General features: G+C 36.7%; 1 protein-coding gene across 1 annotated transcript; it reads right to left on the bottom strand.

Moving 5' to 3' along the window:
* Positions 1-26: 26 nt before the first annotated feature.
* FYTTD1 (forty-two-three domain containing 1) lies at positions 27-27,990 on the bottom strand. The gene is made up of 9 exons (XM_055316336.1): positions 27,757-27,990; positions 23,442-23,570; positions 12,514-12,662; positions 9,106-9,218; positions 7,898-7,994; positions 7,428-7,489; positions 5,865-5,939; positions 4,103-4,229; positions 27-2,470 (listed from the first exon to the last, which is right to left on the bottom strand). The coding sequence occupies exons 1-9, from the start codon at positions 27,863-27,865 to the stop codon at positions 2,372-2,374; spliced, it is 960 nt and encodes a 319-aa protein (XP_055172311.1). The 5' UTR covers positions 27,866-27,990; the 3' UTR covers positions 27-2,371.

The following is a 27,990-nucleotide window of genomic DNA, read 5'->3' as shown; positions in this document are numbered from 1 at the left end:
CACAACTCAATCTTTATAGCTAAGAATAAATGTGAGACCTGTAACATTTTATTTGTTAAAAATGAACAGCTTCAGAATAGATCTAAATTTGTAACTTTTCCAAAAAACACCAAAAAGTACAGTGTAAAGCATCTCCTCATTAAATACAAACTTTCATTTTGTGATGCACTGCATCAATGTTTTGCATACACCTTGATGCAAAGGAAATTTTAAGTTGTATCTTGTTTAAAAAAAATTTAAGAACTGAAAAAGGATGACTACAACCACATTCCAAGAAAGGAAATTTTCCTCCAACAAAGCATATTCTTTTGTTTATATACAACATGTTACCACTCAAGAATTTTAATTTAGTTAACAAAGGCAAAATTTTATATTTAAAAAGAAAATGAAATTAGAGATGCATGAAGGAGCAAAAGTTTAATACACCAAAGACACTTTGTTTGTGATGCAATTAATGTCAATATTTGGGACAATTTTTAAGGTTTTCAAGAAAAATGGCAATAATAATAGCTCTGTACAATATTTAAAATTAAAAAAAATGAAAGCATCTTTATACCATATTTTCACAAACTGTTCTAAAGACAGCAAATTTGTGCTCAGTTGTTTTTCTTTTGCTTTAAAATAAGCTACCAGTGACTCTTAACCAGTCTAAAATAAAACGGACTGTTCATGGATGAAATCTAAGCATTTGTACTTGCAAAAATGTTTTGCAATGAGTCCTTGGCCAAAGGAGACTAGAGTTTATTTTCAAATTGTGTGACTGGCTTCCAATAATCCCTTATCAGTAGACTCACTGGCAAAATACCAGATATTAAGGATCAGATCTAATTCTTTGGTATAAGCATGAAACTGTTATTGATACTTTTCCGTGGCTAGCATAAACCAAGTAACCCAAGGAGCATGAGAGAAAACAATGACGTCTGATATACAATGCAAGGCAGGCAAGAGTGATAACTTAATGTTTTGTTTTGTTTTACAGGGAAAATCAATACCAGTACACTCTAAGGAAACCAACACTTACTTAGAAGTTTTAACATTACAGCAAAGCAAAAGGTTAAGCTTCAAAATGGCTGAATTTGTGACCGGAATATTTTGCTGCATTTTGGCATTATACTGTAACTTCTAGTATACAACCCTCTGACAACTTTTAGCACTAGCTTGGCACAACAGATTAATTTCTCCCACCCCTTCAGAGCATGGAAGAAAAAAAAAAAACCATCTCACCATAGATGCCTGAACTTTATACAAGAAAGGTATAAAACAAGGTTATAATGTAACTCAATCACCATTTTGCATTTTTTCTTTGTGACATTTACAAGTATAATTTTGATTTTGAAGCTGTATACTGTTTAATTAGCAAGCTTAAAAAAGCTTATAAAATTCAACTTTTTGAGTAAGAAGTCTAGGACCTTATGGCTATTGATTTAACCATCAAGATATCTAAGGGACTCAATACATTTTGATAATTAGGATTCTTCTAGATATCATTTGAAGAATTCTTCATGGACATTGGATTCAAGACTACACTAAATTCAAACAGTATACCTATGTCTTGGGTTTTGAAGTTTTTACCTCAGTTACCTATCTTCAACCTGCTACTTACTTCCTCTCCTGCTTTCTTCATTTACTAAACACAATTGTCAGGTTTTTACATTGGACCTTCTCTTCCAAGGCTCTATCAGGTAATTCTGTAAACACATTTATTTATAACCTTTAAACATCAATATTTTAAACAAAGACTAATGCCTAGAGTCATATTTCTTATTAAAAGTTCAGTATTAAAGATTTATAACTCTGGAGGATTAACCTAACATCATCTGAAAAGTGACCCAAATTCCAGATATTCCCATAAATCTCAAAACTCAAAACTGGAATTCTAGTGATTTTTTAATAACTCTAATGAAGAAAAGTCAACTGCACTTATTACATCAACACTTATTAAAGGATAGGTGACAACAACAAAGGGACCTACTCATATCTCTGAAGACCAAGATTTACCATGGCAAAGTGTAAAACACAGGCAAAAGTGATGAGATCCTAAATACCACTATCATAAAAATAATCAATTTTTATCTTTCTGTCTTCTTTCTGCTTCATGAGGTACCAAAGAAGTCAAATAGAGAATTTTTCTGTCTGGGCCAACCATGGAATCTTAAGAACAGATAGGTATATTCCCTGTTATTCTTTCAGGGCATTATTTATACATGTTTTAAAAAAAAAAAAAAACAACGAAAACAACTTCAAAAATAAAAATAAGATTTAGCCTTGTGAATATTCGGAAATAAAGTTTCTTGAATTTCTGTGATGAACTCTTCAAGCAATTCAACTTTTAAAACAGAGTCATCACTCAAAAGTCCCTTTGACATGTGATCTATCCCACGGTTACAAAACGGCTTCCTCCTTTGTTGAACGTGAGAGTGGCTCTTTGTTCCTTCAGGATCCCAAATCGCTCATTCAAAGTCATCCCTGTCTAGAGAAAACAAAACAAAAAAATTAACAACTTGACTGTTAGCCGTTATTTCCTTAAGAACAATAACGTGATCATGGTAATTCAAAGTAACAGTAATATTTCCTAAACATTTATGCATATGAACTCATTTAACTCTAACAAAAACCATATGAAATAGGTAAATTTAGTGAAGTTTAGAGAAATTAATTTACCTACTTATAGCTCCAGAATTTCAACCTGATGGTCTGATTCACAATCTCTACCACCTAACCACTACAAATGCCTACTTATATACTATATAAAACATGTCTATAAGTCATACATGCAAGAGTTTCTCTATTTGAATTATTTTTAGGCTCTACAAACATTGCCACAAATTCTAGTGAGGTCCTTGATAAACATTAAGCATTATTTACACGTGAACATTTATAACAAATTTTCTTGAATTTCTCTGAGTTTTTGGATTTGTGTGAGTTCCTCAGGGAAATTCAAATCAAACTCAAATCAAAATCTGGTTTTTAATTAACAACAGAAAGCACACCCAAATTATACTTCACCCTTTGTGAAAGTAAAGCAACCATGACAAAATAAAAAGAAGTAAAACAAATTTGGTCTAATTTCTGTCCATATTTCATATTTCCAATTCCATACATTCTTACATCAATGGATACCAAAAAAAGCATTTGACAAAATCCAACATCAACTCATGATAAAAATTCTCAATTATGAATAAAGGCAACTCCCTCAAACTGATATAATCTACTAAAAACCTACTGCTAACATCATATTCAATGATGAAACATTTAATGCTTTCTTTTCACACTTGAGAACAAGGCAAGCATATCATGCTCTGTTTCTATTTAACACTGTGCTGAAGGTTCTAGCCATCACAGTAAAGAAAAACAAGAATTAAGTTTTAAAGACTGGAAAGGAATTTGGAGGATGACAAGATTGTTTATAAGGAAAATGCTAAGGAATCTACAAAATTACCAAAAATAGGTAAATTTTAGCAAGGTCATAAGACACAAAGTTAATATAAAAAACCACAGTGAGACATACCACTTCACAATGAATTGCATAGTTATAATCAAATGACAGAGAATAACAAGTATAGATGAGAATGTGGAGAAATTTAGAAGTCTCATACATGCTGGAAGGAATGTAAATACTGCAGCCACTTTGGAAAACAAGTCTGGCAGTTGATATGACCTAGCAATTCCACTTGTAGGTTTTTACCCAGGGGAAATGGAAACATACACTCACACAAAAAACATGTACATGAATGTGTAGATGAGCATTATTCACAATAGCCACAGACTGGGAACAGCCCAAACCAAAATATCAACTGATGAATGAATAAAATATGGTACATTCATATGATAGAACATTATTCAGTGATAAAAAGATCATGCACTATGTATGAACCTTGAAAACACTATGTTAAGTGAAAGAAGTCAGTCACAAAAGATCATATATTCTATGATTTTATTCATATAAAATGTCCATAATAGGCTTATCTATAGAAACAAAGCAGACTGATCAGTGGTTTCCCAGGGTTCAGGAGACTTAGAACACTGTATTTAATTCATTACACACTTTTTAAAAATACTCTCAACGAATGGCCCAAAGAAATTAAAAAAAAAAAAAAATTACCTGTTTTCCAACACTATTTATGTCAAATTGTAGGGGGACACCTTTAGGAACTTTCTTTACATCAGATTGCTCCCGTTTTGTCAAGAATGAGGGCACAGCAGTACGAGTTAACCGTGGTTTCTGAGTTCTAGTATAAAAAAATAAAAATGAAATCAGACAAGCTTGATAATCAAAAGAAGAAAAATAAATCATTTGGTACAATAAGATCTTGACTTCTACACATGTTCCAAAGTATTAGGGCTACATTGTGTCAAAAAAAGTACAACAGTCCCCCTGTTATCCATGGACTGGCCCCTACTCAACCAGTAGATACCATACCTCAAATGGCAGATAGTACTGAACCCTTACAAATACTATATAGTTTTTTCCTACACATATATACCTTTAAATTATAAAGTTTAATTTACAAATTAGGAATGGTGTGAGATTAACAATAACTAATAGTAAAACAGAACAACTGTGACAGAATATTGAAATAAAAGTTATGTGAATGTGGTCTCTCTCCCTTCCTCTCTCAAAATATATTATACTTAGCACGTAACATTATAAAATGCCTACATGAGATGAAGTGAAGTGAATGATGTAGGAATTGTGATGTAGCTGTTAGGCTACTACTGACCTTCTGACAATACATCAGAAGGAGGACCATCTGTTTCCAGAGCATGGTTGACTGGGTAACTGAAACCATGGAAAGTAAACTCACAGACACGGGGGTAATATCGTACCTGGTTCTTGACTAGAGATGAAAATTTATAATCACTCAAAGAATACCTTTTTTATGCAAACCTATAAACTTTTCAATAATTTAGAATGATTAGAGACTTATCCTATGTTTTGTTCATTTATTAAAATGCCTGAAGAGATAAAAAACTACACAAACCTAGAAAACTTTTTTTTTTAAGATTTTACTTATTTATTCATGAGAGACAGAGGGAAAGAGAGGTAGAGAGAGAGGGAGAGAGAAAGGCAGAGACAGGCTCCATGCAGGGAGCCTGACGTGGGACTGGATCCCAGGTCTCCAGTATCACGCCCTGGGCTGAAGGTGGTGCTAAACCGCTGAGCCACCCAGGCTGCCCCACCTAGAAAGTTTAAAATGCAATACATAATGGAATAGTTAATTAAATTAAGGTCATTCCGATAAAAGAATACACTAGGAGGCCTTTAAAAAGAAAGTAGAGGGACGCATGGGTGGCTCAGTGGTTAAGGGTCTGCCTTCTGGCTCAAGGTATGATCCTGGAGTCCTGGGATCAAGTACCGCATCGGGCTCCCTTGCGGGGAGCCTGCTTCTCCCTCTGCCTGTGTCTCCTCCCCTCTTATTCATGAGAGAATACATAAAATCTTTAGAAAAAGAAAAAGAAAAAAAAAAATAGAAAGAAGGTAGATCTGTATTACTGAAAAGTAGAGATGTCCAAAATATACTGGGGGGTAGAGGAGAAAGAAGCAGGTATATATATAGCATTCCCTCATTTATCATTATACATAAAAAATAATAATAAATGTATACAATTAGTATACATGTACCAATTTTTTTTTTAAATAAAAACATGAAATTGTTAAAAGTGGCTACCTTGGAGCTATAGAACCAGGAATTAAGAGAACTTTTACTTTATACTATACTATTTCCACTTTGTACTACGAGTATTACTTTGATCTTTGTCTTAGTTTATCTTAACTTGGACATCATAAGCAGAAGTCCAATGCTTTTCCATTACCAATTATTACTGAGAGGTTATAATTTCTGCACAATAAAAAAAGAACTTACACTGGGCACTGCACTGCTCCAGGATTGTCAATAGAGACAGTCAAAATTCCTCCATTTGTGGTGGAAGTTCGCCATCTAGTTTCAAAAAACCAAAAACTTCATTAGAAATGGAAGTTTATAAGTCATCTAGTGTATTCCACATAAAAACATACATTTTAAAGTAGCCATTACTTTCTCTTGCTTTAAAAAAAAATACTAAGCTCCACAACAATATAATTAATTAGCATCTTGGGTGTGTGCAGGAACTAGACACTTGAATTTATTAAGTATTTTTCAGTGTAACACATGTAAATTAAATAATACAGAAAGGCTTCTAATGAAAACTAACAGTCCCCAATATTCTCCCCCACCTTCCTGCTCCCCAGTGGCACCACTTTTAACCTTTACTGCTTTTACTGCTTGCTAGTTCACTATATAAGACATGTATGTAATATTTTACTATGATGTTTTAGTTCATCACACTATCCTCTAGTTTCCCTACCCACCTCTAAACATTTTGATAGCTATTTCACTATTTTACTTCCACTATAACTTTAATTATACTTAAACCTTTTAGTCTTTTAAATCTTTCAATCTTTCTTGACATAATCCCCCTATCCTGACTTTGTATGAAAGGAGAATACTTCTAATTCCTTCCTTTCACCTCTTCTTTCACTTTGTACTTCTCACTTTTTATCAGCTTTTATATTCACATTACTCAAAATCTGACATTTTCACCATATTTGTTAACCAAATTAAGTAGTATGTGCTTTTCCCCCCATAGGTTGATTCTCAAATGTTCAAGACAAAGAGCATTTATATTATCACAATTGTATAAACACTATTCATTGCAAAAACAGATAGCTTATGATTATTTCTTTCCTTATGACTTCCAATGTCACGACACTCATGCAAAAGAATACTGTCCATGTCAAGTTCAAAATAGTTTCTTTTCTTAAACTCTGCTCAATTTTAGCTGGCATCATATCTGGACCAATACCATGTTTTATACATTTTGTTTTCCAAAAAGTTGCCATAATTTAAATAATTTAATCTCAAAACCTGATCATATTGATGGAATTACAGTGTTCCACCTCATGTCAGAGGTGCAATTCTAAAGACAAAAAATGTAGTTTTAAAAAACTTTTATGGAGTTGGGGGAGAAAAGAATATGTGAAAAGGAAAAACATCCTATTATTAAGGGTTTACAAGTTTTCTAAAAGTTCTATTGTGTTTTCTCCTATTTATTCCCTGAATAGGTTGACTTATATAAAAGCAGTTATAGAAATAAAGATTTCATTAAAATGGAAAAGGCCATTAATTTTTTTTTTTTTTTTAAATAGAGTGATGTATTTGCTGCTAAAATTTCTAACACAATGATATGTGAAAATGCAAAGGGCTTTTGGGGAAAAAAAACAAAATGAATTTATTTCGGGCTCAAGGGTTAATATACTTTGGGTCTCATTAATTCCTTCTGGACCAGAGCACGTATTAATGTGGGTTGCTAGTATTTCTGGGAATTTTTTTTTTTTTTAAATTCTGGGAATTTTGAAATGACATCTTGAAAAAAAAATTGAGACTTACTGACGAGTTCTCTTTGCTACTACATCATCTAGCAGTTGTTCTGTGTTCAACTGGGCCTGAACCTGAAGGGGGGAAAAAAAAAAAGCAGTAGATCCCACGGAAAGCAGAAGATTTGAATCCAAAAAGCGATCCTGGCTCTGTAACTTTATAACCCAGTGTGGTGTGTGTGTATGAATGCAAGAGAGGCATATGTCTATTCCGGTTAATACCTCTTTGTTGGGGTTCCTATATCCAAGTAGTAAAACAAATTTATACCTAAGTAATATGTTAAACTCATAAGATGTTGCTATTAATGGCAACGAGAGAGAATAGAAAAAATAAATAACATAAAGAACTAATCTAATGTCATAGTCTCCATATCACAAATCTAACCCCTACCTCAACCATGGGCCATGCCTATGATGGAGGATTACTACTAAAGGTAGATGTTCAAGATAAAAGTAAACCACCGACAAGGGTTTTTTTTATACCTTTAGGCCTCTTCTGAAAAGAAAAGTTGCCTGACGAGTATCTTTCTGATGACTTAATTTATTTCCACTCCTGGTAAAATTGGCTGGAATGTTATTTCTGCAACAAAAACACACATATCATGAATAGTCTCAGCCATTTAACAACTTTCAAACATTATTAGAAAATATAAGCAAAAATAGTTAATTTATAGGCTGGACATTTAAGATACACTAAACAAAGACTCTGAATTATTTCCTTATTTACACAAAGCTATTGAGATTCTACTTATAAATATCTTTCTGTAGCATACTACAAAACAACCTAATTAATGCTGAACTAATTTATTGTCCAAATATTCAACTCTCTAATATTCCAATAAGATCTTTTCTGAAGATATTAAAAATAACATTTTTAATGCTATTTTCTAAATTTGATGAAAAACATACATATATAGATTTATTTACAGGTTTAGTAGAAAGAAAATCAAACAGGCATATTATAGCCAAACTGCTGAATAATATCTATGGTTTTCTCTTCCATCCTCACTCTGAAACCATATATATTTATAGGAGCCCCACATATAGATTGGACATAGAGATTACTTAAAAAAATTCACCTTTAGGGACACCTGGGTGGCTCAGCAGTTGAGCACCTCCCTTCAGCCCAGGGTGTGATCCTGCCATCCCAAGATCGAGTCCCACACTAAGCTCCCTGCATGAAGCCTGCTTCTCTCTCTGCCTGTGTTTCTGCCCCTCTCTCTGTGGCTCTCATGAATAAATAAAAATCTTTAAAAAAAAATTAAGCTTAATTCTTTATAGTTTGCTTTTTCCACAAATATACTGTTCTATTAAATCACTGAGACTGAATAACAATTTTAGCTTTCAGAATTCCCAATTCTGAATAATTCCTGCAGAGGTTGTTTTACCTAAATAATCACCTTTTGTAATTTTATTCTATATGTAAACAGATAAAGAGGCAAACTGATGATTTTTTTAAAAGTTTATCATTTGTTAAATTCATCAGTAATACTGGGTTTAAGGAATAAGAAAGCCAAAAAAAAAAAAGAAGAAAGCCATTACTGAATACTTCCATGTTCGATGATCATATAGACATCCCAGATATCTGTCTTGAAAATAACCAATACAAATACATTCATTTGATCACTTAGTGCAAAAGTGTATCTTTATTTATCCAGGATAACACAGCATTATCATATTTGGTAACTTACTTTCTATTTAACTGGTTAGGTCTCTTGAGAACTGCGACTGCTTTTCTCTGTACTTCGTTTTGTCTCAGAAGGTTGGCTTTCCTTTTTAATGCTGGAAAATATCGTTCTATATTCTTTCAGAAGACAAAAAAATATCCTTATGTTATTAATCAGATTGCTTTTTGTTATATCCCCTACTACAGTACACACTTTTTGAAGCAGAATGGACAGAGACTTCTTAGATGTGCATGTTGTAGAAACAGAGAAGCTAAAATGACCTGAGTGTTTCCAGAAAAGACAGCAACCACATCATACTTAAAATATTTCCAACAAAAGGAGAATTCAAATAGAAAAATGAATTTTTCTATTTTGGATTGTTCACTTTGAGGTACTCTAAGGAATGCACAGATTATGGGGAAAGATGGCCCTGGAACTCAAAAGAACTCAAAAGAAGAATCAGGAAACCAGAAATGTAAATTAGGGGATCACTTCCCTAATCACTTATATACACGATTTTTTTATTACTAAATGAAGGAATAAGAAGGCCAAGCTCCAAAACAAATGTGTGAGAAAAAGGAGGTTATGATAGCAAAGAAGCCTGAGTAATGTTATAGAGAAAAAAGGATAAGAAAATAAGCATATGAAATGTCTCCTTCTTCTCCCTCCAGCAATTAAAGCTTAATTCAGATTTCCAAATATTCCATGAAGCTTTTTCAAAAGTTCTTGGCAATATAAACCATATCTTAAACTTAATCTAGATTATTTTGTATTTTTTTAAGCATGTGAGAAGAATTTCATAAGCATCAATTGACTAAAATATATAAAAATTTTAAGTCTTCATTTTCATGAACATTTGGAAAAGAAGTAAATGTAAAAACAGGGACAAAGGACATCAAGAGTACAAGGGTGGGATGCCTGGGTGGCTCAGTGGTTAAGTATCTGCTTTAGGCTCAGGGAGTGATCCTGGGGTCCTGGGATCGAGTCCTACATCAGGCTCCCCGTAAGAAAGCCTGCCTTCGGGATCCCTGGGTGGCGCAGCGGTTTGGCGCCTGCCTTTGGCCCAGGGCGCGATCCTGGAGACCCGGGATCGAATCCCACGTCGGGCTTCCGGTGCATGGAGCCTGCTTCTCCCTCTGCCTGTGTCTCTGCCTCTCTCTCTCTCTCTGTGACTATCATAAATAAATAAAAATTTAAAAAAAAATTAAAAATTAAAAAAATTTCAAAATAAAAAAAGAAAGCCTGCCTTCTCCCTCTGCCTATGTTTCTGCCTTGCTCTCTGTCTCTCTCATGAATAAATAAAATCTTAAAAAAAAAAAAGAGTATAGGGGAAATGCAATGAAATTAGTCTAAACACCCATTCCAAGCTTTGTGTTTTGTCTTTAATAGTAACACCAAATATTATCATATAGGTAAATGTAAGTTCTCTCTATATTGCTGTCAATGTTTTTTTTCCTTCAAAGTACTTGCCACGTAACTATACTATTATTTGTGTGATTATTTGATGTTTATCTCAGTTTTCCATGAGGGATTTTTTTTTTTTTAAGATTTTATTTATTTATTCATGAGAATACACAGAGAGGAGAGAGAGAGAGAGAGAGAGACAGACAGACAGACAGACAGACACAAGAAGAGGGAGAAGCAGGCTCCATGCAGGGAGCCCAACGTGGGACTCGATCCCGGGTCTCTAGGATCACGCCCTGGGCTGAACGCGGCGCTAAACCACTGAGCCACCAGGGCAGCCCCCATGAGGGATTTTCAACTGAATTACTGTAGAATTCCTTGCATCTAGCACATAGTGGGTACCCAATCACATTAGTTAAATGATGAAAACATAGACTAGAATAATAATCTGTTAATACATGCTGAACGCATTCCATGGATCTAAGGTTTGTAAATATGTATCAATGTGTTTTTAAAAGTATAAAGATAAGTTTTTCTTTTACAATAATATAAAAAATATATATAAAAAATTGTTTCAAGTGGAAAAACCTAAGGTATTTAATTTTTATGTTAATGTTACTAAGACATTATTTAATATACACATTGTTATATGTTAAATATGTTAAATTTAAGTTATATTAAACACTAATTTAATATATACATTAAATTTACAAATTGATGAATTTGAGTAATTACATATGATCATGTAACCACATTATAATCAAGATATAGAAAAAGTGCCCTCACACTAAAACATTTCCCTGTACCCCTTTGGAGTCAATTTCCTTCCCTGACCCGACTCCCATCTCAGGCAATGACTGATCTGTCACTACAGTTTAGCGTTTTCTACAATTTCAAATAAATGGAATCAACAGAACACAGTGTTGTGTTTTCCTTTTGCTTAGCATGATGTGTTGAGCATCCATGCTGTCTTACACATTTATTCCTTTACTGCTCTATAGAATTCCATGGTATGGAGACATTTATATTATTAAAATCAGAAAAACAATTAAAACTACCCATTAGTGGAAAATGCTATATATATATTAGCAGCAACAACACAATTTTTTTAATTCACAGAAGTATTATAAATAGTTAGTATTACCAAAAATAAAATCTTTTAAAAAAAAATTTTTTTTTTTTTTACTAGATCGGGGGCACCCCGGGTGGCTCACCAGTTTAGCACCACCTTCAGTGCAGGGCCTGATCCTGGAGACCCGGGATCGAGTCAAATGTCAGGCTCCCTGCATGGAACCTGCTTCTCCCTGTACCTGTGTCTCTGCCTCTCTCTCTCTCTCTCTCTCTCTCTCTCTCTCTCTCTCTCTGTGACTATCATAAATAAATAAAAATTTAAAAATAATAAATAAATAAATAAATACAACTCGAATTTTCTTCATTTTTTTTTTTTTTAAAGATTTTTATTTACTTACTCATGAGAGATAGAGAGAGAGAGGCAGAGACACAGGCAGAGGGAGAAGCAGGCTCCATGCAGGGAGCCTGATGCGGGACTCGATCCTATCCTAAGTCTCCAGGATCACGCCCTGGGCCAAAGGCAGGCACTCAACTGCTGAGCCACCCAGGAATCCCACAACTCTAATTTTCTTTCTTTTCACAACTCTAATTTTCTAATTAAATAATACAACTCTAAATTTTCTAAAATTCGCTGAATTGTACACTTAAATGAATTCTGTACTATAAAATTACACCTCAAAAACCTATTAGAAATTGTATATACAAAAACACACACAAGTAAAGGAAATCAGGAATCTAAAAAAAGTTTTACACAAATTTTATATAAGAATGTGGAAATTGAGGTATTCTTCATGAAAGACATGATTTTTATTTTTTATATAAGATGCAAAGCACATTAAAAAAATCAAAACGTTCAAATAAAATTCTCTCCCAATGAAAATATCCTACTCATTCATGGAAATATTAGTACAAGTAAAAGAAAAGCATATCTGATGCAGGGTTAAGCCATCATCCTACCTTATCACTAAGAGGTGGTCGATTCATAGGACTAATTCCTTTTCGAATTCCAGTTGTTTTCCTAGCTGCAAGGCCAGTGATAACTCCATAAGGACGTCTCTTTCCAGGCATTACCCTTCCTCTACGGCTCAGACTATTCTTGCCAAAACCTGTAGAAGGTTTAAAAAAAAAAAAAAAGAAATCTAAAAATGCAACTGAAAGGCACAGAGGTATTCTATTTCTCAAGCAGGGTGGAAGGTATGAATGTTTTATTTTTCATTTATTTATATAATCTTTTTATCATACAATATTGCATCATTCACATATATTTCTTTTGAAGTTACGTATGTAATTTTTAAATTTTATCTTTTAAAGATTTTATTTATTTCTTTATGAGACACACAAAGAGAGGCAGAGACACAGGCAGAGGGAGAAGCAGGCTCCCCCTGTGGGGAGCCCAATGCGGGAACTGATCCCAGGACCCCAGGATCACAACCTGAGTGGAAGGCAGATGCTCAACCACTGAGCCACTCAAGCACCCCTAATATTTCATTTTTAAAGAGACAATAAACTGCACCAGCAAGGGTTCTGTTCCTATAATGGACTGCAAAGGACTACGAGATTCCCATGTATCCCCTGTGGCTATCCTCTCTCTCTTGCATTACTTTCTCATTGAAGAAATTTTCCTGTGCAATGTGGTATCCACTAATAACATGCAGTTACTCAATACTTGAAATATGACTAGAGTGAACTAAGATATAATAAAAAAGTACAATATTTCATTAATAACTTTGTATTAATTATATACAGCATTGTTTTGGATATATTGGGTCAAATAAAATATATTATTCATATGTGGCTCACATTTCTATTGAATGACAATGACCTTGAGTGGGTTACTATCTCATATCCCATTTACTTAGTATGTTGCAATTTGGTTTATTTTCATTTCTACTGTATTTAAACTGTTGTCATTAAAGACCCCTTGAACTCCAATGAATGTATTTTAATCTCTGTGGCACATGAAATAACCTGACTTTTGCCTTTTCATTGTGTGTCTTAATCTATTTAAATATTTTGTTTTGTTTTTTTTAAAGATTTTATTTATTTATTTGACAGAGAGAGTCTGCGCATACACAAGCAGGGGGAGCAGTAGGCAGAGGGAGAGGGAGAAGCAAGCTTCCCCTGAGCAGGGAGCCAGACATGGAGTTCTATCCCAGGACTCTGGGATCATGACCTGAGCTGAAGCAGACGCTAACAAGACTGAGCCACCCAGGCGCCTGTATTTTTAAAATATTTTCTAATCATGAAAAAACAGACATGTTCACTGCAGAAATCTTAGAAACATATGAAGTCCAAATGAAAAAAAGTCACCCATTATCCCATCATCTTGGGATAATCAATAACATTCTATCTCTTGCAGGTCTTTTCTTTTACTCCTACACATTTTAAAAGGATATATTTTTAGTTTGAACTATTTTTAAGCAATTCAAAAGACTATCACAGAGGTAATTCACAATTTTGTAGTACCAAGTGCCTAGAAGGTACACTGAATCAATCACCCTGGCAACCATATTTCATAATCTTTTTTTTTTTTAAGATTTTATTTATTCATGAGAGACACACAGAGAGAGAGAGAGGCAGAGACCCAGGCAGAGGGAGAAACAGGCTCCATGCAGGGAGCCCGATGTGGGACTCGATATCGGGTCTCCAAGATCATACCCTGTGCCAAAGGCGGCACTAAACAGCTGAGCCACCCAGGCTGCCCCCATGTTTCAAAATCTATGTACTATCCTGTAGTGTGCATTAATGCTGTATTGTATTATCCCATGTCTTTAATATTCTTTCATTGTATTATTTTTTTTCAAGTAGGCTCCATGCCCAACGAGGGGCTTGAACTCACAACCCTGAGATCAAGAGTCACATGCTCTTCACTGAGCCAGCCAGGTGCCACCACCCATTGTATTATTTTTTATTTTTAAAAAATATTTATGTATTTATTTATTTATTTATTTATTTGAGACACAGAGAGAGAGAGAGAGAGAGAGAGAGAAACAGAGAGAGAGAGAGAGGGGCAGAGACACAGGCAGAGGGAGAAGCAGGCTCCATGCAGGGAGCCTGACATGGGACTTGATCCCAGGTCTCCAGGATCAGGCCCTGGGCCGAAGGCAGGCACTAAACCACTGAGCCACCCAGGCTGCCGCCACTGTATTATTTTTTAATGTGCCATACTTGATCCAACCAATCTCAAAATGATCATCTTCACTTACTTCTAATGTTAAACTATTATAAGTAACATTGTGTGTGTGTGTGTGTGTGTGTGTTAAACTTTTATTTAACTCATTAATAAGAGCATAGCTGGGAAACCAATCTAGTTCCAAAGGAATTTCAAAAAGCTGGATTTTATATTCAGTGGCAGAAAAAAAAAGTTTAAATAATAGCTGTTTTAGACATAAAACTGGTAAATGTCTTACAGGGGGAATATTCAGGGTTATCTTTTCTACTGGACAATTAAAAACTACCAAGTATATATAAATTTACTTCTGATTTTACAGAGTTGCAAAGTGTTTGTAAAATGCACTAAAAATAATATAAGAGGGGATGGGATCCCTGGGGGCTTGGTGCCTGCCTTTGGCCCAGAGCATGATCCTGGAGACCCGGGATTGAGTCCCATATCAGACTCCCTGCAAGGAGCCTGCTTCTTCCTCTGCCTGTGTCTCTGCCTCTCTCTCTGTGTCTCTCACAAATAAATAAATAAAAAATCTTTAAAATAGGGATCCCTGGGTGGCTCAGCAGTTGAGCGTCTGCCTTCAGCCCAGGGAGTGATTCTAGAGTCCCAGGATCGAGTCCCACGTTGGGCTCCCTGCGTGGAGCCTGCTTCTCTCTCTGCCTGTGTCTCTGCCTCTCTGTCTCTCATGAATAAATAAAATCTTAAAAAAAAAATCTTTAATATATATATATATATGAACATATGCTTAACCAAGAGTAAATAGCAAGTCAAATTTACATTTCTCTAGATCTCTAGAGCTATTTTCAATTCCATGATTATTCCTTCAAGATACAAATTTCCAGAAATTGAAATGCTATACTATAAAAAATCTCCTCTAGAATGACCATACTTATTCATATTCCCAGGAACAAAAGGGTGCCACTGTGTCTCTATCACTGACAATGCTGAATATTCTTTTTAATCTTTATCACTTAGATTTTTGGGAAAAAAAACCTTATTCGATAGTTTACTAATGAGAATGGACATTTTCCATGTGTTTTTGGCTATTGCTATTTTTCCATTCATGAACTGTCATGTTCATAAGTAGGTTTCCTGAGGTCAAGTTTTAATATCCTTTGATGCTTTGAAAGAATATTAAATTTATAATTAATTTTTCAAGAACTGACATCTTTACAATATTCGTGAACACAGTATATCTTTCCACCTATTCGAGGCTTGTCACTAAACTGACTCAGGAAAGCTTTAAACTTTTCCTCACGTAAATCTTACACATTTCTTGTTAAGTTTATTACTACGTATTTTTAGATTTAGTTGTCACAAAAAAAGGAATCACAAAAAAGATTCCTTTTCAATAATTATTTTCATATTGTCATTCCTGGGATTATCAAAAGCTACTGAGATTTTTAATTAATACCTTTTTTTAAAAAAAGTGTTTTATTTACTCATGAGAGACACAGGTAGCCTGATGTGGGACTCGATCCCAGGTCTCCAGGATCAGGCCCTGGGCTGAAGGCGGCGCTAAACTGCTGAGCCATCCGGGCTGCCCTGATTGATACCTTTTAATCAGCCATCTCACTAAACTTTCACTAAACTTACTCTTTAGTTCCATTAAGTCTTTCAAATTATTTTCCTGGGGGAAAAAATGAATTATTTTCTTGGGATTACTGAGCAATAACTGTCTTCTTTCCAAAAACTGCACCTCAAATTCTTCTATATCTTAATGCAATGGCCAGAAATTCCAGAGAACTTTACTAGGTAACAATTGTGATATTGGGCATTTTTAATTTGGAATTCTAATTTTGGAGAGAATGTCTTTAGAATGGTATCCTATATAATACCACACACCTGCAATATGGTAACAGGTCTTCTAACAGAAAAAGTTTCATGGCCAAACTAAAAAAAATTAAAATAGTTTTCTTTACCATAGGATTTCTTAGAACAAATGTGTGTGATGAATTTCTAAGTTGTGGATAGTATTATATGTTTTCCCAAACTTACTAACTCCAGAATGCTTTTGTGTAATGTACCTATTTTGAGAACAGAGCCCAACAAGACAGGAAACCTTGTTATAATGGTTGAACCATTTACTAATTTACTGCCTTTCAGTTCCCAATTCACTCTTTACTGCCCTGTTTGTTACAGGAACATTTCTCTTACCAGCTGGCACATTGTTAAGCTTTCTAAGTAGAGGGCACTGGAGAGACCCCGAGAAAGGATTTTTACTTTCAGGTTCCAGTGTACAACTCAAGATTTATTCTGCAACACAGAACACCTACTGGTACTCATTATCCCTCCCCTGCAAGATGAGACTGGTAAAGCAAGAGAAGCATCAAGGGCACAAAATCTGAGTGTGAGTGATCCCTTAAATCTGGGCCCTAGGCATCTGTCCAGATGTAGTCTTAGTCACTCATCATCCATTGAATCTAAGTTGCATCACCCCTATAGATAGCTTCCTACTGAGTTCCATCAGAATGGCAAATCCATGTTATAGGGAGTCCTTCCAGATTTGTTCCTTTCTTGGGTACTCTGCCTCAGTCCTACAGTACTGATTACTTTTATAATCTGGGGAAAAAGCAATAGACACAACTTTTTAAATTGTAAAAATTATTGGGTTTTTTAAAGTTTTATTTACTTAAGTAATCTCTACATCCAACGTGGGGCTCAAACTCATGACACCTCAAGATCAAGAGCCATATACTCTTCTGAATGAGCCAGCCAGGTGCCCCCAGAAACCAAATTATTGTTCTGTGTGTGATTTCCTTCTACAATTACAACCAAATAAAGATTAGAGGAACCTGTATATTTAAACTAAATCCACAACTACTTGCTATTTTTATTTGTACTGAATATGAAACAGATACCACTATCTCTGTTAACATACTTTGCTAAGTACTTTAAATGAGAACTTGATGGGGTTGATGCTAACATCTTAGCAGGTGAGCAAAGTGAGGTGAGGAACAATAACTACCCAAATGTCAGTTAGAAAATAGGAGAGCCATCAATCTAAGTGCAAGTTTGTGTGGTTCCAAAAATTGGAACACTTTATTATAAGCTGTAATATAAAAATTAAGAATAAAAGGTAAAAAATGTAATCTAGGATACACTTCCAAAGAGAAAAAAATTATTACAGAAAAAGTGGGCTATCAGCTAGGTATTATAAAACAGACAAAATCTGATTAGGGAAATAGACATAAACTTACAAGTACAAAGACATGGGTAACCACAGCATATTGAGACACAGTCTAGGGAAAAGAATAAGTAGTAAATGGATGTGGTAGCCTCAAATCAGAAGACTTTATATAGGAATAAAGAATACACTTGACAAGGAACGAGGAGTTACAGAATTCATGATCAGTTACATCAGTCTAGAAGCAGTATCTTAGACTGAATGGAAGAGGGAGAAAAAAGGCAGTGAGGCCATTTCAGATGTTACTTTGGTACTCAAACATGGCAGGGAGTGGAAGGATATCCTTTAGGATATCCCTAAAGGATAGGGAGTGGAATAAAGAAATTTGAAAGTATTCCAAATGAATGAATAAATTAGCAAAGAGAAAGATTAGAGGAGGAATATAAATAAATAGAAAGAAAGAAGAAAGAAAGAAAGAAAGAAAAGAAAAGAAAAGAAAGAAAGAAGAAAGAAGAAAGAAGAAGAAAGAAGAAGAAAGAAAGAAGAAAGAAAGAAGAATCATTATACCGAAGTTTTAAGCTTGGATGAGAAAGACTCATTAACAAAAATAAAACTGATTAAAAGAATAAAAAAAAGCATAAGACAAAATTCTATTCCTAAGTGTCTATTGACTACTAGGTCATTGTTCCCATACTCATTATCCTTTCTACTTTTATTTCTGTAAGTGGCTTCTCTACTTTCTAGCAAGCTTACATCATCCATTCCCCCTCCCTCCCTTTGTACCTTTGAACAAATTTTACCAGCTGTACCTCAATTTTAGCAATGCTTCTATTTTTCACCCTTTCACTGTCACATTTCGTAAGGAAAGAACTATACATACAATTCTAATTCTCTCTATTCTGGTCTTCTGTAAGTGCCTTATATTCTAAAAAGCATTATAAGGGGTACTAAAGACATCACCTAATACAGTAAGTTCTTAGCTTTTAAAAAATTATTTAGGGCAGTCCTGGTGGTGCAGCGGTTTGGTGCCGCCTGCAGCCTGGGGTGTGATCCTGGAGACCCGGTATCAAGTCCCACATCGGGCTCCCTGCATGGAGCCTGCTTCTCCCTCTGTCTGTGTCTCTGCCCCTCTCTCTGTGTTTATGAGTAAATAAGTAAAATCTTTTAAAAAATTATTTAAATTCTATTTGCCAACATATAACACCCAGTCCTCATCTTGTGCTTTTTTTTTTTAAGTAAGCTCTATATCCAATGTGAAGCTTCTGCTTATAACCCTTACATCAAGATTTGCATGCTCTATGGACTCAGCCAACCAGATGCCTCATCTTTTATTAGTTTTCATCCATTTCAGTCCCTCTAGAAAGTTCTCTTCTGTCTTTCCAGAGTATCTTCATTCTCATTACTTCAACTACTACCTCTATGAAAAGACTCACAATTTCAGCTGTACTAGAGCAGTTTAACCCTAGCCATGTATCAGAACCACACATGGAGCTTAAAAAAATCCCTAGGCCCAATTTCTGCAAATTCTGCTTCAGTAGAAAAAGAGTGCAGCCAGAACATCAGTCTAGCTTTATAAAAGCTCCACAGGTGTGACCAAGGTTGACAACAGTTAAGACTAAAGATGAGAATTTTCATCTTAGTTTGAAATCTTAGCCCAATCCCTTTGTGAATTTCATATACTTATCGACTTGCCTCAGTAATTTTGGGAGTCTGATCACTTACACAACGATTTGAGGGGTTTTGGGAAAATGTTGAATCACAAAGTGAATGCAATCAGATCACTGGCTCCTTTCCAAAGTAATATACATATATTCCCGTCTCTTCTACTGTTTTTTTTTTTTTGGAGATTTTATTTATTTATTCATGAGAGACACACACAGAGAGAGGCAGAGACACAGGCAGAGGGAGAAGCAGGCTCCATGCAGGGAGCCTGACATGGGACTCGATCCCCCATCTCCGGGATCACACCCTGGGCTGAAGATGGCGCTAAACCGCTGAGCCACCGGGCTGCCCTCTTTTCTATCTTTAAAAAAAACATCATTCTCCAACTTTTTGGCCTCAGGACCTCTTTATATTCCTAATTATTGAGAACTCCAGGACTTTTGTTTCTGTAGGTTTATGGATATTATCATACTAGAAATGAAGAATAAAACATTTAAAAACTATTTCATTAAAACAACAATAATAAACCCACAACAGGGCAAATAACATATTTTTAATAAAAAATAACAATTATTTTCCCTAAAAAAGCCCAAAAATATTTAAAAGGAAGAACACTGTTCTGTATTTTGCAAATCTCTTTGGTATCTGCTTTAATAGAAGACAGCTAAATTCTCATATCTACTACCACAATTTAATTACCACACATCAGGTAGATTCCAGAAAACTCCACTGTACATTTGTGAGAGGCTAATAGTGAAAATATAGGTAATGTTTTAGTATTACTATAAAAGTAATTTTTTAAAGATTTTATTTATTTATTCATAGAGACAGAGAGAGAGAGAGAGAGAGAGAGAGAGAGAGAGAGGCAGAGACACAGGCAGAGGGAGAAGCAGACTCCATGCAGGGAGCCGGATGTGGGACTCGATCCCGGGTCTCCAGGATCACACCCCGGGCTGCAAGCAGCGCTAAACCGCTGTGCCACCGGGGCTGCCCTATAAAAGTAATTTTGACCTTGTGGACTTGAGTGTTGGGGATTTCCCAAGACCCCCAGACAACACTTCAAGAACTGATGCTGTATACTATTCTACCACTTAAGAATATTTAGATTGTTTATATAAATATTTAATGAGTGACTAAATCATATTTTGGGCAGAGAATTAGCAAGACTTTATTCACTTAATTGTTCAGCCATCAAAAATATTTGATTAGGGGGCGCCTGGCTAGCTCAATCAGTAGAAGATGCCACTCTTGATCTCAAGCCTCAAAGTGGTGCAAAGATTACTTAAAAAAAAAAAATCTTAAAAATAAATAAAAATAATTTATTGAGAGTCTGCCAAGAACTCTCTATCTTACGTGTTCTCTTACCTCAAACTAACATTCTCATTGACATTACAATGTGGAAATCTGAACTTCTAGCCAATCAGAGTTTGAGACAATCTTCTATTTCTCTGAACATTCAGTGACAGAAGCAGATGTTCTATTTTAGGCTCTGTCACATGTAACTGGAGAACAAGCACAAGTTCAATCTTATAAGATCCTAAGCTGTCCCTAGGTATCATTTATCTTAAAAGCTCAGATGATAAACCCTATAAAAAGAAAGCTTTTCTGGTCCTTCATGGACCAGATCCTATTTCACCTTATCCATTAAACTACTGATTTTCTTAGCACAAAATCTATCTAAACTTCTTTGGTACTACTGGAATTTCTTTCATGACATTTCTCAACTCCATGTTTTCTGTCTTATCTCTGTTACTAGAAATTCCTTGAAGTAAAAGATCACATCTCTAAAAACCCTAAGAACCTAGTCAGTTCAGGGCATTTATCATGTATTTAACATAGAACTAGCATAAACAAATACATTTCCGGCTTCTGTGAACTCTGAAATTAAAGCAAATGTTTAAAATGTGGTATGCTGGGGATCCCTGGGTGGTGCAGCGGTTTAGCGCCTGCCCAGGGCACGATCCTGGAGACCCGGGATCGAATCCCACATCGGGCTCCTGGTGCATGGAGCCTCCTTCTCCCTCTGCCTGTGTCTCTGTCTCTCTCTCTCTCTCTGTGACTATCATAAGTAAATAAAAATTTAAAAAAAAAAAAAACTTAAAATGTGGTATGCTGAATAACATCTATAGGAATTTTTAAATATAAATCATTGGAATTAAATATTCATTTGCTATAGGTAAATATCTGTCACAAAATTTACTTGCTTGGGTTCCACTGTTTAAGGTATTATTAGAAGGGGTGCATGGGTGACTTGGTTGAGTGTCCAACTCTTGATTTCAGCTCAGGTCGTGATCTCCTGGGTCGTGGAGTTGAGCCCTGGGTGAAATCCCTGGTGAGGCTTCCAGTCTGTGCTCAGCAGGGAGTTGGCCTGGGATTCTTCCCGCTGTCCCTCCCCCTACTCTCACATGCATACTCTTTCTAAAACAAATAGATAAATCTTTTAAAAAAATAAAAATGAAAATTATTAGAGAAGAATAAAATTCTTTGTAGAGTCTAACCTCAGTTACAGATATGTTTAGAGAGTATGAAGGCATATTAAAACTATTATATATATAGAACTAATTATAATCATGTAACCCATTGGTAATTATTTTTTACGTTTTTTAACATACAGGATAAAAGTCATCAAACATTTTTTACATGTGTAAAAAAGATCTAGTTTTTTAATTTGAAAAAAGGTTCATCCTTTTTTTAAAATATTTTTTTAAAGATTTATTTATTTATTTATGAGAGAGAGAGAGAGAGAGAGAGAGGCAGAGACACAGGAGGAGGGAGAAGCAGGCTCCATGCCGGGAGCCCGACGTGGGACTCGATCCCGGGACTCCAGGATCGCGCCCTGGGCCAAAGGCAGGCGCCAAACCACTGAGCCACCCAGGGATCCCCACAAAGGCTCATTCTAAAACACTGATATAACTGCTAAAATATTAATGAGTCATATACAATTAATAGGGTTCAGTAACCACCTTAAATCCATTTTGGGGGGATCCCTGGGTGGCGCAGCAGTTTGGCGCCTGCCTTTGGCCCAGGGCGCGATCCTGGAGACCCGGGATCGAATCCCACGTCGGGCTCCCGGTGCATGGAGCCTGCTTCTCCCTCTGCCTATGTCTCTGCCTTGTCTCTGCCTCTCTCTCTCTGTGTGTGACTATCATAAATAAATAATTTAAAAAAATAAAAAAAATTAAAAAAAATAAAAATAAAATAAAAATCCATTTTGGAACAACATGGTTATAAATCAATAAGCTTCCACAAAGTGCCAAAAAATACCTGTATATGTAGAGTTCCAAGATTATATCACATCTAAGGCACTCAATTCTGAGTGTTACCTTTAGAGGATTTAACAGACCCTTAAGAGCCCTAGATGATAACACAGAGAGCCTGGAAGTATTTTCCATGCAGAATAGTCTCATATTTAAAAAGTTCTCATATAGAAAAGAGAGTTTGCTTCCTGTAACTCTGCAGAGTTAACAGGTAGGCACAATTTAATTTCAATTAAGAAAACTTTCTAGTAAATAGTTATCTCCAATAAAGCAGTTGTCTTGTAAAGTGGTATGCACTTTCATTGAATATATTTTATGCATGTGGGAGTTATGTAATTATCCACCAAACAGACTATTAAATGCCTAACTGGAAAGGAGATAAAACCTCTGCTTTGTAAAATCCCTTACAATACTGTAGCCCTAAATATAATTTATGCTATTTACATACAGAAGGTACTTTAAAAATGACTTTATGTCTTTAAAAAACAGGGTTATCACCTAATTAAAGCAACTGAAAATGCTTACCAGATTTCAAGATTAAACAAAAATCTGAGAAAATACAAATCACAAAGGGTACTAATATATTTCTTCCATATTTTAAGTATGTACTAAACATAGCATACTATGAATCTACAAATAATAGCTCTTTCTTAAGTTTACTTGTAAAAATTACCAGAATTCTGTTGGATTCCCCATCGCACTCTCATCCTGAATTGCCGGGCACTGCTTTGCTGGAGTTTTCTATTTAGTCTCGGAAAATTCTGCTTCTTTCCTTCCTTTCTATTCAATTTGATGATATCATCTGTGATATACAAAATGTGATTATTTTCATTTTAACTTAATAACTCAATTAATTACTCAGCCTCATTTTCTAGTTGACAGATTTCTTACATCCCTAACTTCTTTGCTACTTTGAAAGCACTTTAGTAAGAGGATAATAAGATAAAAATTCGAATCAGCCAATAATATACTTTCAGCATTAAAGAAAGGTTTTATAGGAAAAGTTCAAATCAAGAGCTCAAAGCAAATCTACCAATTAATGAAGATTTCTATTTCTGTTATCCACCATATTTCTTTAATGCATATAAATAAGCAAAAGCCTATTTACAAAAATTACTCATATCTACTTCCCATAATCACAGAAGTGTCCAGTTTTTAAAGATGACCACCTTCCAATGAAACCATAGGCAGTAAAAAAAATAATAATAAATCATTTAACTAAAAGAGTACATTTCTAAAGAAGTTCATTTCAATTCGGTAAATATTTATTGAGCATATGCTGTGTGCAATGAATGTATGTGGCAGGTTATGCTGTAATGAAAACAAACAAAAGTAGAGTATGGTCCTTATTCTCAGGTAAGTTTAAAATCATTGATGGAAACAAGTAAATAGCAGCTATGAAATAAAAAGCACATAATAAAGATATAGCATAAAAAGAAAAGAATTGGGTTCTTCACTTTTCTAGCAGAATATTCAGAGCTACCTTACTTTTTGCCTTCTATACTCATTGTTTTCAACACTTTTAAACTCTCCCAAAGTAATTTACAAACATCACATTGCCCTAATACCACAGCACAACAATGTGAAAATCAAAAAACTAAACCTACTCCAGATTTCTATTTACAAATGTCAAAAGATTACTAGAAACCAAAAAAATATTCATCTAAGAAATAGCCAAATACTTCGTCCACATCCCAACTTCAATATTAATTTTGATGATTGATAAAGCAAATAAACTGGTCAACTTAATAAAATCTCACAAAACTAATTAACTTAATTATATTTTCCAAATTGCTCTAAACACAAGAATCTAACAACTATATTAATATAATTAGTCTTTTCTGAAATAAAAGAGAATTATATATTATAGGAATCTTTCCTTACATATTACTACTCTACCTAACCCATCGGTAATTTTTAAGACTCTTAATCACAAATATTCATTAAAATAATTCAAATATCCCCAAAGTACTTTATCTTCTTGAGGTCAGTCCTTCAACTATACATAAATACATCCAAGTCAAAGACACTCAAAAACTTTGCCTTTAAATAAAAATATTTCATGAAATCAGATGCATGAACATGTTAAATTCTCAGGGGGCAGAAAGGGAATATTTTTGAACACTCTTGAAACACTACTTTTGGGGCAGCCCAGGTGGCTCAGTGGTTTAGTGCTGCCTTCAGTCCAGGGCCTGATCCTGGGGACCTGGGATCGAGTCCCAGTCAGACTCCCTGCATGTAGCCTGCTTCTCCTTCTGCCTGTGTCTCTAACTCTCTCGCTCTGTGTGTGTGTGTCTCTCATGAATAAATAAATAAAATCTTAAAAAAAAAAAAAAGAAACACTACTTTAACATTTTTTTTTCTTATTCTTCACCAGAAGTCTGAAATCTCAGAGCCATGAGAGTACACAAAAAAAATAATAAATTTTCTGGGGACCATTAAAAAAACAGACTGTAATTTTGACTAACCAGGTCAATTTTAAAATAAAGCATTATAAGGGATAACCATAACAAAATTAAAAATAGCAAAGCGTATAAAATATAAATTTGCTTTATTTTTAAATGTGTTATTATCTAAATCCTCAAGTTAAATGATCAGCTGTGGATTTTTCCAATCTAAAAGAAGAAAATGGCTTTCTCCTACTCAGTGAGGTAGGGTATGTAAATTGGAAAAAAAAATTCCATTATGATGAGCTACTTTTATGAAAAAGTTTCTTCCATGACATTAGGGGTATATATATGGCAATATAAACAGTAGTAACTGAGAAACCTTATTCTCACAAGTGTTCATTTAATTCTCACAACAATTCTGTAAGATAGTATAATGCCCATTTTCAAATTAAGAAACTGGGTCACATCACACCTGTCAGAATGGCTAAAATAAAAAAATTTTTAAAAAAAGGAAAAAGAAAAAGAAACTGAGCCACAATGAGACCAGATCTTGATAACTGGTAGATATTCTATATTAACATTCATATAAATCATACTGTCAAAAATCAGATTCTAAACCTCTGCAGACCTGATAAAACGGACTATTCACAAAGCATAATAATTGTTTAAAACAGGCATCATCTTAGGGTGCCGGGCTGACTCAGTCGGAAGAGCGTTAAGACTCCATCATAAAAAAAAAAAAAAAAAAAAAAAAAAGGGATCCCTGGGTGGCGCAGGGGTTTGGCGCCTGCCTTTGGCCCAGGGCACGATCCTGGAGACCCAGGATCGAATCCCACGTCGGGCTCCCTGCATGGAGCCTGCTTCTCCCTCTGCCTGTGTCTCTGCCTCTCTCTCTCTCTCTCTCTGTGACTATCATAAATAAATTAAAAAAAAATTAAAAAAAAAAAACTCTCCATCTCAGGGTGGTTATCAGTTCAAGCTGCAGGTCGGGTGTACAGACTACTAAAAAAACATTGGGGAAAAAATAGGTACCATTTCTGTAAATCCTAAAAAAAAAAGGGGGGGGGACTTCAAAGAATGCTGTATATTCTCCGAGGAGAGAAAAGAAAACAGGGTCTATCTTAACTACCATAGCATTTCATTTCTGCCTTCAAAGAGAATTATCCCTCCATTTTCTTCACTTGAACATCCTAACCACTAAACAAAATACATAGAAAAAACCCTAGAAACTTAAGAAAGGTCTTGGCTATGATTAATACACGTTTGACACTTCCGGCAACACCTACAGTTTTTTGTTTTGTTTTGTTTTGTTTTTTTTTACTTGTATGATTTGGGCCAAGTTCTTTCTGTCTCAGGTTTTGTACAACAGGAACCACCACCATAGCTTCTATAGTGTGCTCATGGAAATACGATGCTTCCTTCTAGGTCTACCGGGCGCTTTCCTACGCAGCTATGCACGCCTGTGGACTCACGGCAGCACCTGTCCGAGGCAGGTGAGCGCTGTGACTGTGGGTCATGAAGCGCTGAGAAATAATTCGCCTGTGACCACGCGGCCAGTAAGGGGCAAAGGATCCGACCTGAGGGCAGTGTGGCTCGGGATTCCAGGCTCTGATCGCGAGGAGCACGTACCGCAGTTACCAGGAGGCTGGGCCGCGGCAGCACACGTCCTGGGCTTGGTGCCCGCCAGGTCGTAAGCGCTCAGCGCACGTTCCTTCTTAAGTCTCCTTGGCCTTAGCTGAGGAGACTCCCTGGTGTTTTTTTTTGTTTGTTTGTTTTTTGTTTTTGTTTTTTGTTTTTAAGATTTTATTTATTCATGAGAGACATACCCAGAGAGAGAGGCAGAGACACAGGCAGAGGGAACGGCAGGCTCCGTGCAGGGAGCCCGACGCGGGACCCGATTCCGGGTCTCCAGGGTCCCGCCCCGGGCCGAAGGCGGCGCTAACCGCTGGGCCACCCGGACCACCACCGCCACCAGCAGCAGCAGGAAGACAAGGCTGGAGGCCCAACGCCTTCGTCCAGAGCATTTGCTCAGTTCGCGGCCCCGGGAGTCCTTGACCCTTGACTGACCCCTTGGCGGAGGAGCCGCGCACACGCGAAGCTCCGCGGGCGCCCGTCGGGGCTCCTCCAACACCGGCCCGCAGCACCACGGGCCACAGCGCGCGCAGGACCGCCTCTGAGGGCCGCGACCCGCATCGCGACGCCCAAGCGACGGGCTTTCCGGGCGGCTGCGGGCCGTGAGGGGAGCCGCGCCGTCCCGCTCCTCACGGGGTCCCCGCCCGGCCGCCCCCACCTCGCGCTTGGCCCGGCGTCCCGCGGTCGCGCGTCCGCCTCTCCTGCCGCTTCGCCGACCTCGGGGCCCGGGGCGGCGGGGCCTCCACACACGCCCCGGCGACCACGCTGGGAGCGGAGCCCGCCGCCTGCGCCTCACAAAGAGCCGGGGCGGCCCGCGGGGGGGGGAGGGGGAGGAAGGAGAGGGGGCGCCCCCGGCCGCCGCCCCGCCCCGCCCCCGGGCCCCCACGCACCCCCGCCGCCAACCGCCCCTGCCCCCACGGCCCGCGGCGCTCGCCCCCCCCAGCTCGGTCCCACTCGGCTCCGTACCCAGAGACATATCGATTTTGTCCAGGTTTTCATTGCTGCGGGCTTTTGGCGGCGGCGGCGGCGGCGGGGTGGCCGTAGCTCCCACCAACCGGGTACCAAACCGGTTCATGGCTGGGGGCGTCGCGCGGGGGCCGGCGGCGGAGAAGGCCAGACGCCGAGCCTGCCGCCTCCCACTCACGCACGCAGACGGGCTGCACCGAGGCACGCACGGCGCACGCGCGCGGCCGGCGCTCT

The sequence above is a fragment of the Nyctereutes procyonoides genome, unplaced genomic scaffold, assembly GCF_905146905.1.
Source record: "Nyctereutes procyonoides isolate TBG_1078 unplaced genomic scaffold, NYPRO_anot_genome, whole genome shotgun sequence".
Taxonomy (NCBI): domain Eukaryota; kingdom Metazoa; phylum Chordata; class Mammalia; order Carnivora; family Canidae; genus Nyctereutes; species Nyctereutes procyonoides.
This window is presented reverse-complemented; position numbering and strand designations above follow the sequence as displayed.

Coding starts and splice junctions, on each gene's coding strand:
- FYTTD1 (XM_055316336.1), bottom strand. CDS start 27,865: ATGAACCGGTTTGGTACCCGGTTGGTGGGAGCTACGGCCACCCCGCCG. Junction 12,663..23,441: donor GGGAATCCAACAGAATTCTG/GTAATTTTTACA, acceptor AACCTTCTACAG/GTTTTGGCAAGAATAGTCTG. Junction 7,490..7,897: donor TTTTCAGAAGAGGCCTAAAG/GTATAAAAAAAA, acceptor TCCCCCCTTCAG/GTTCAGGCCCAGTTGAACAC.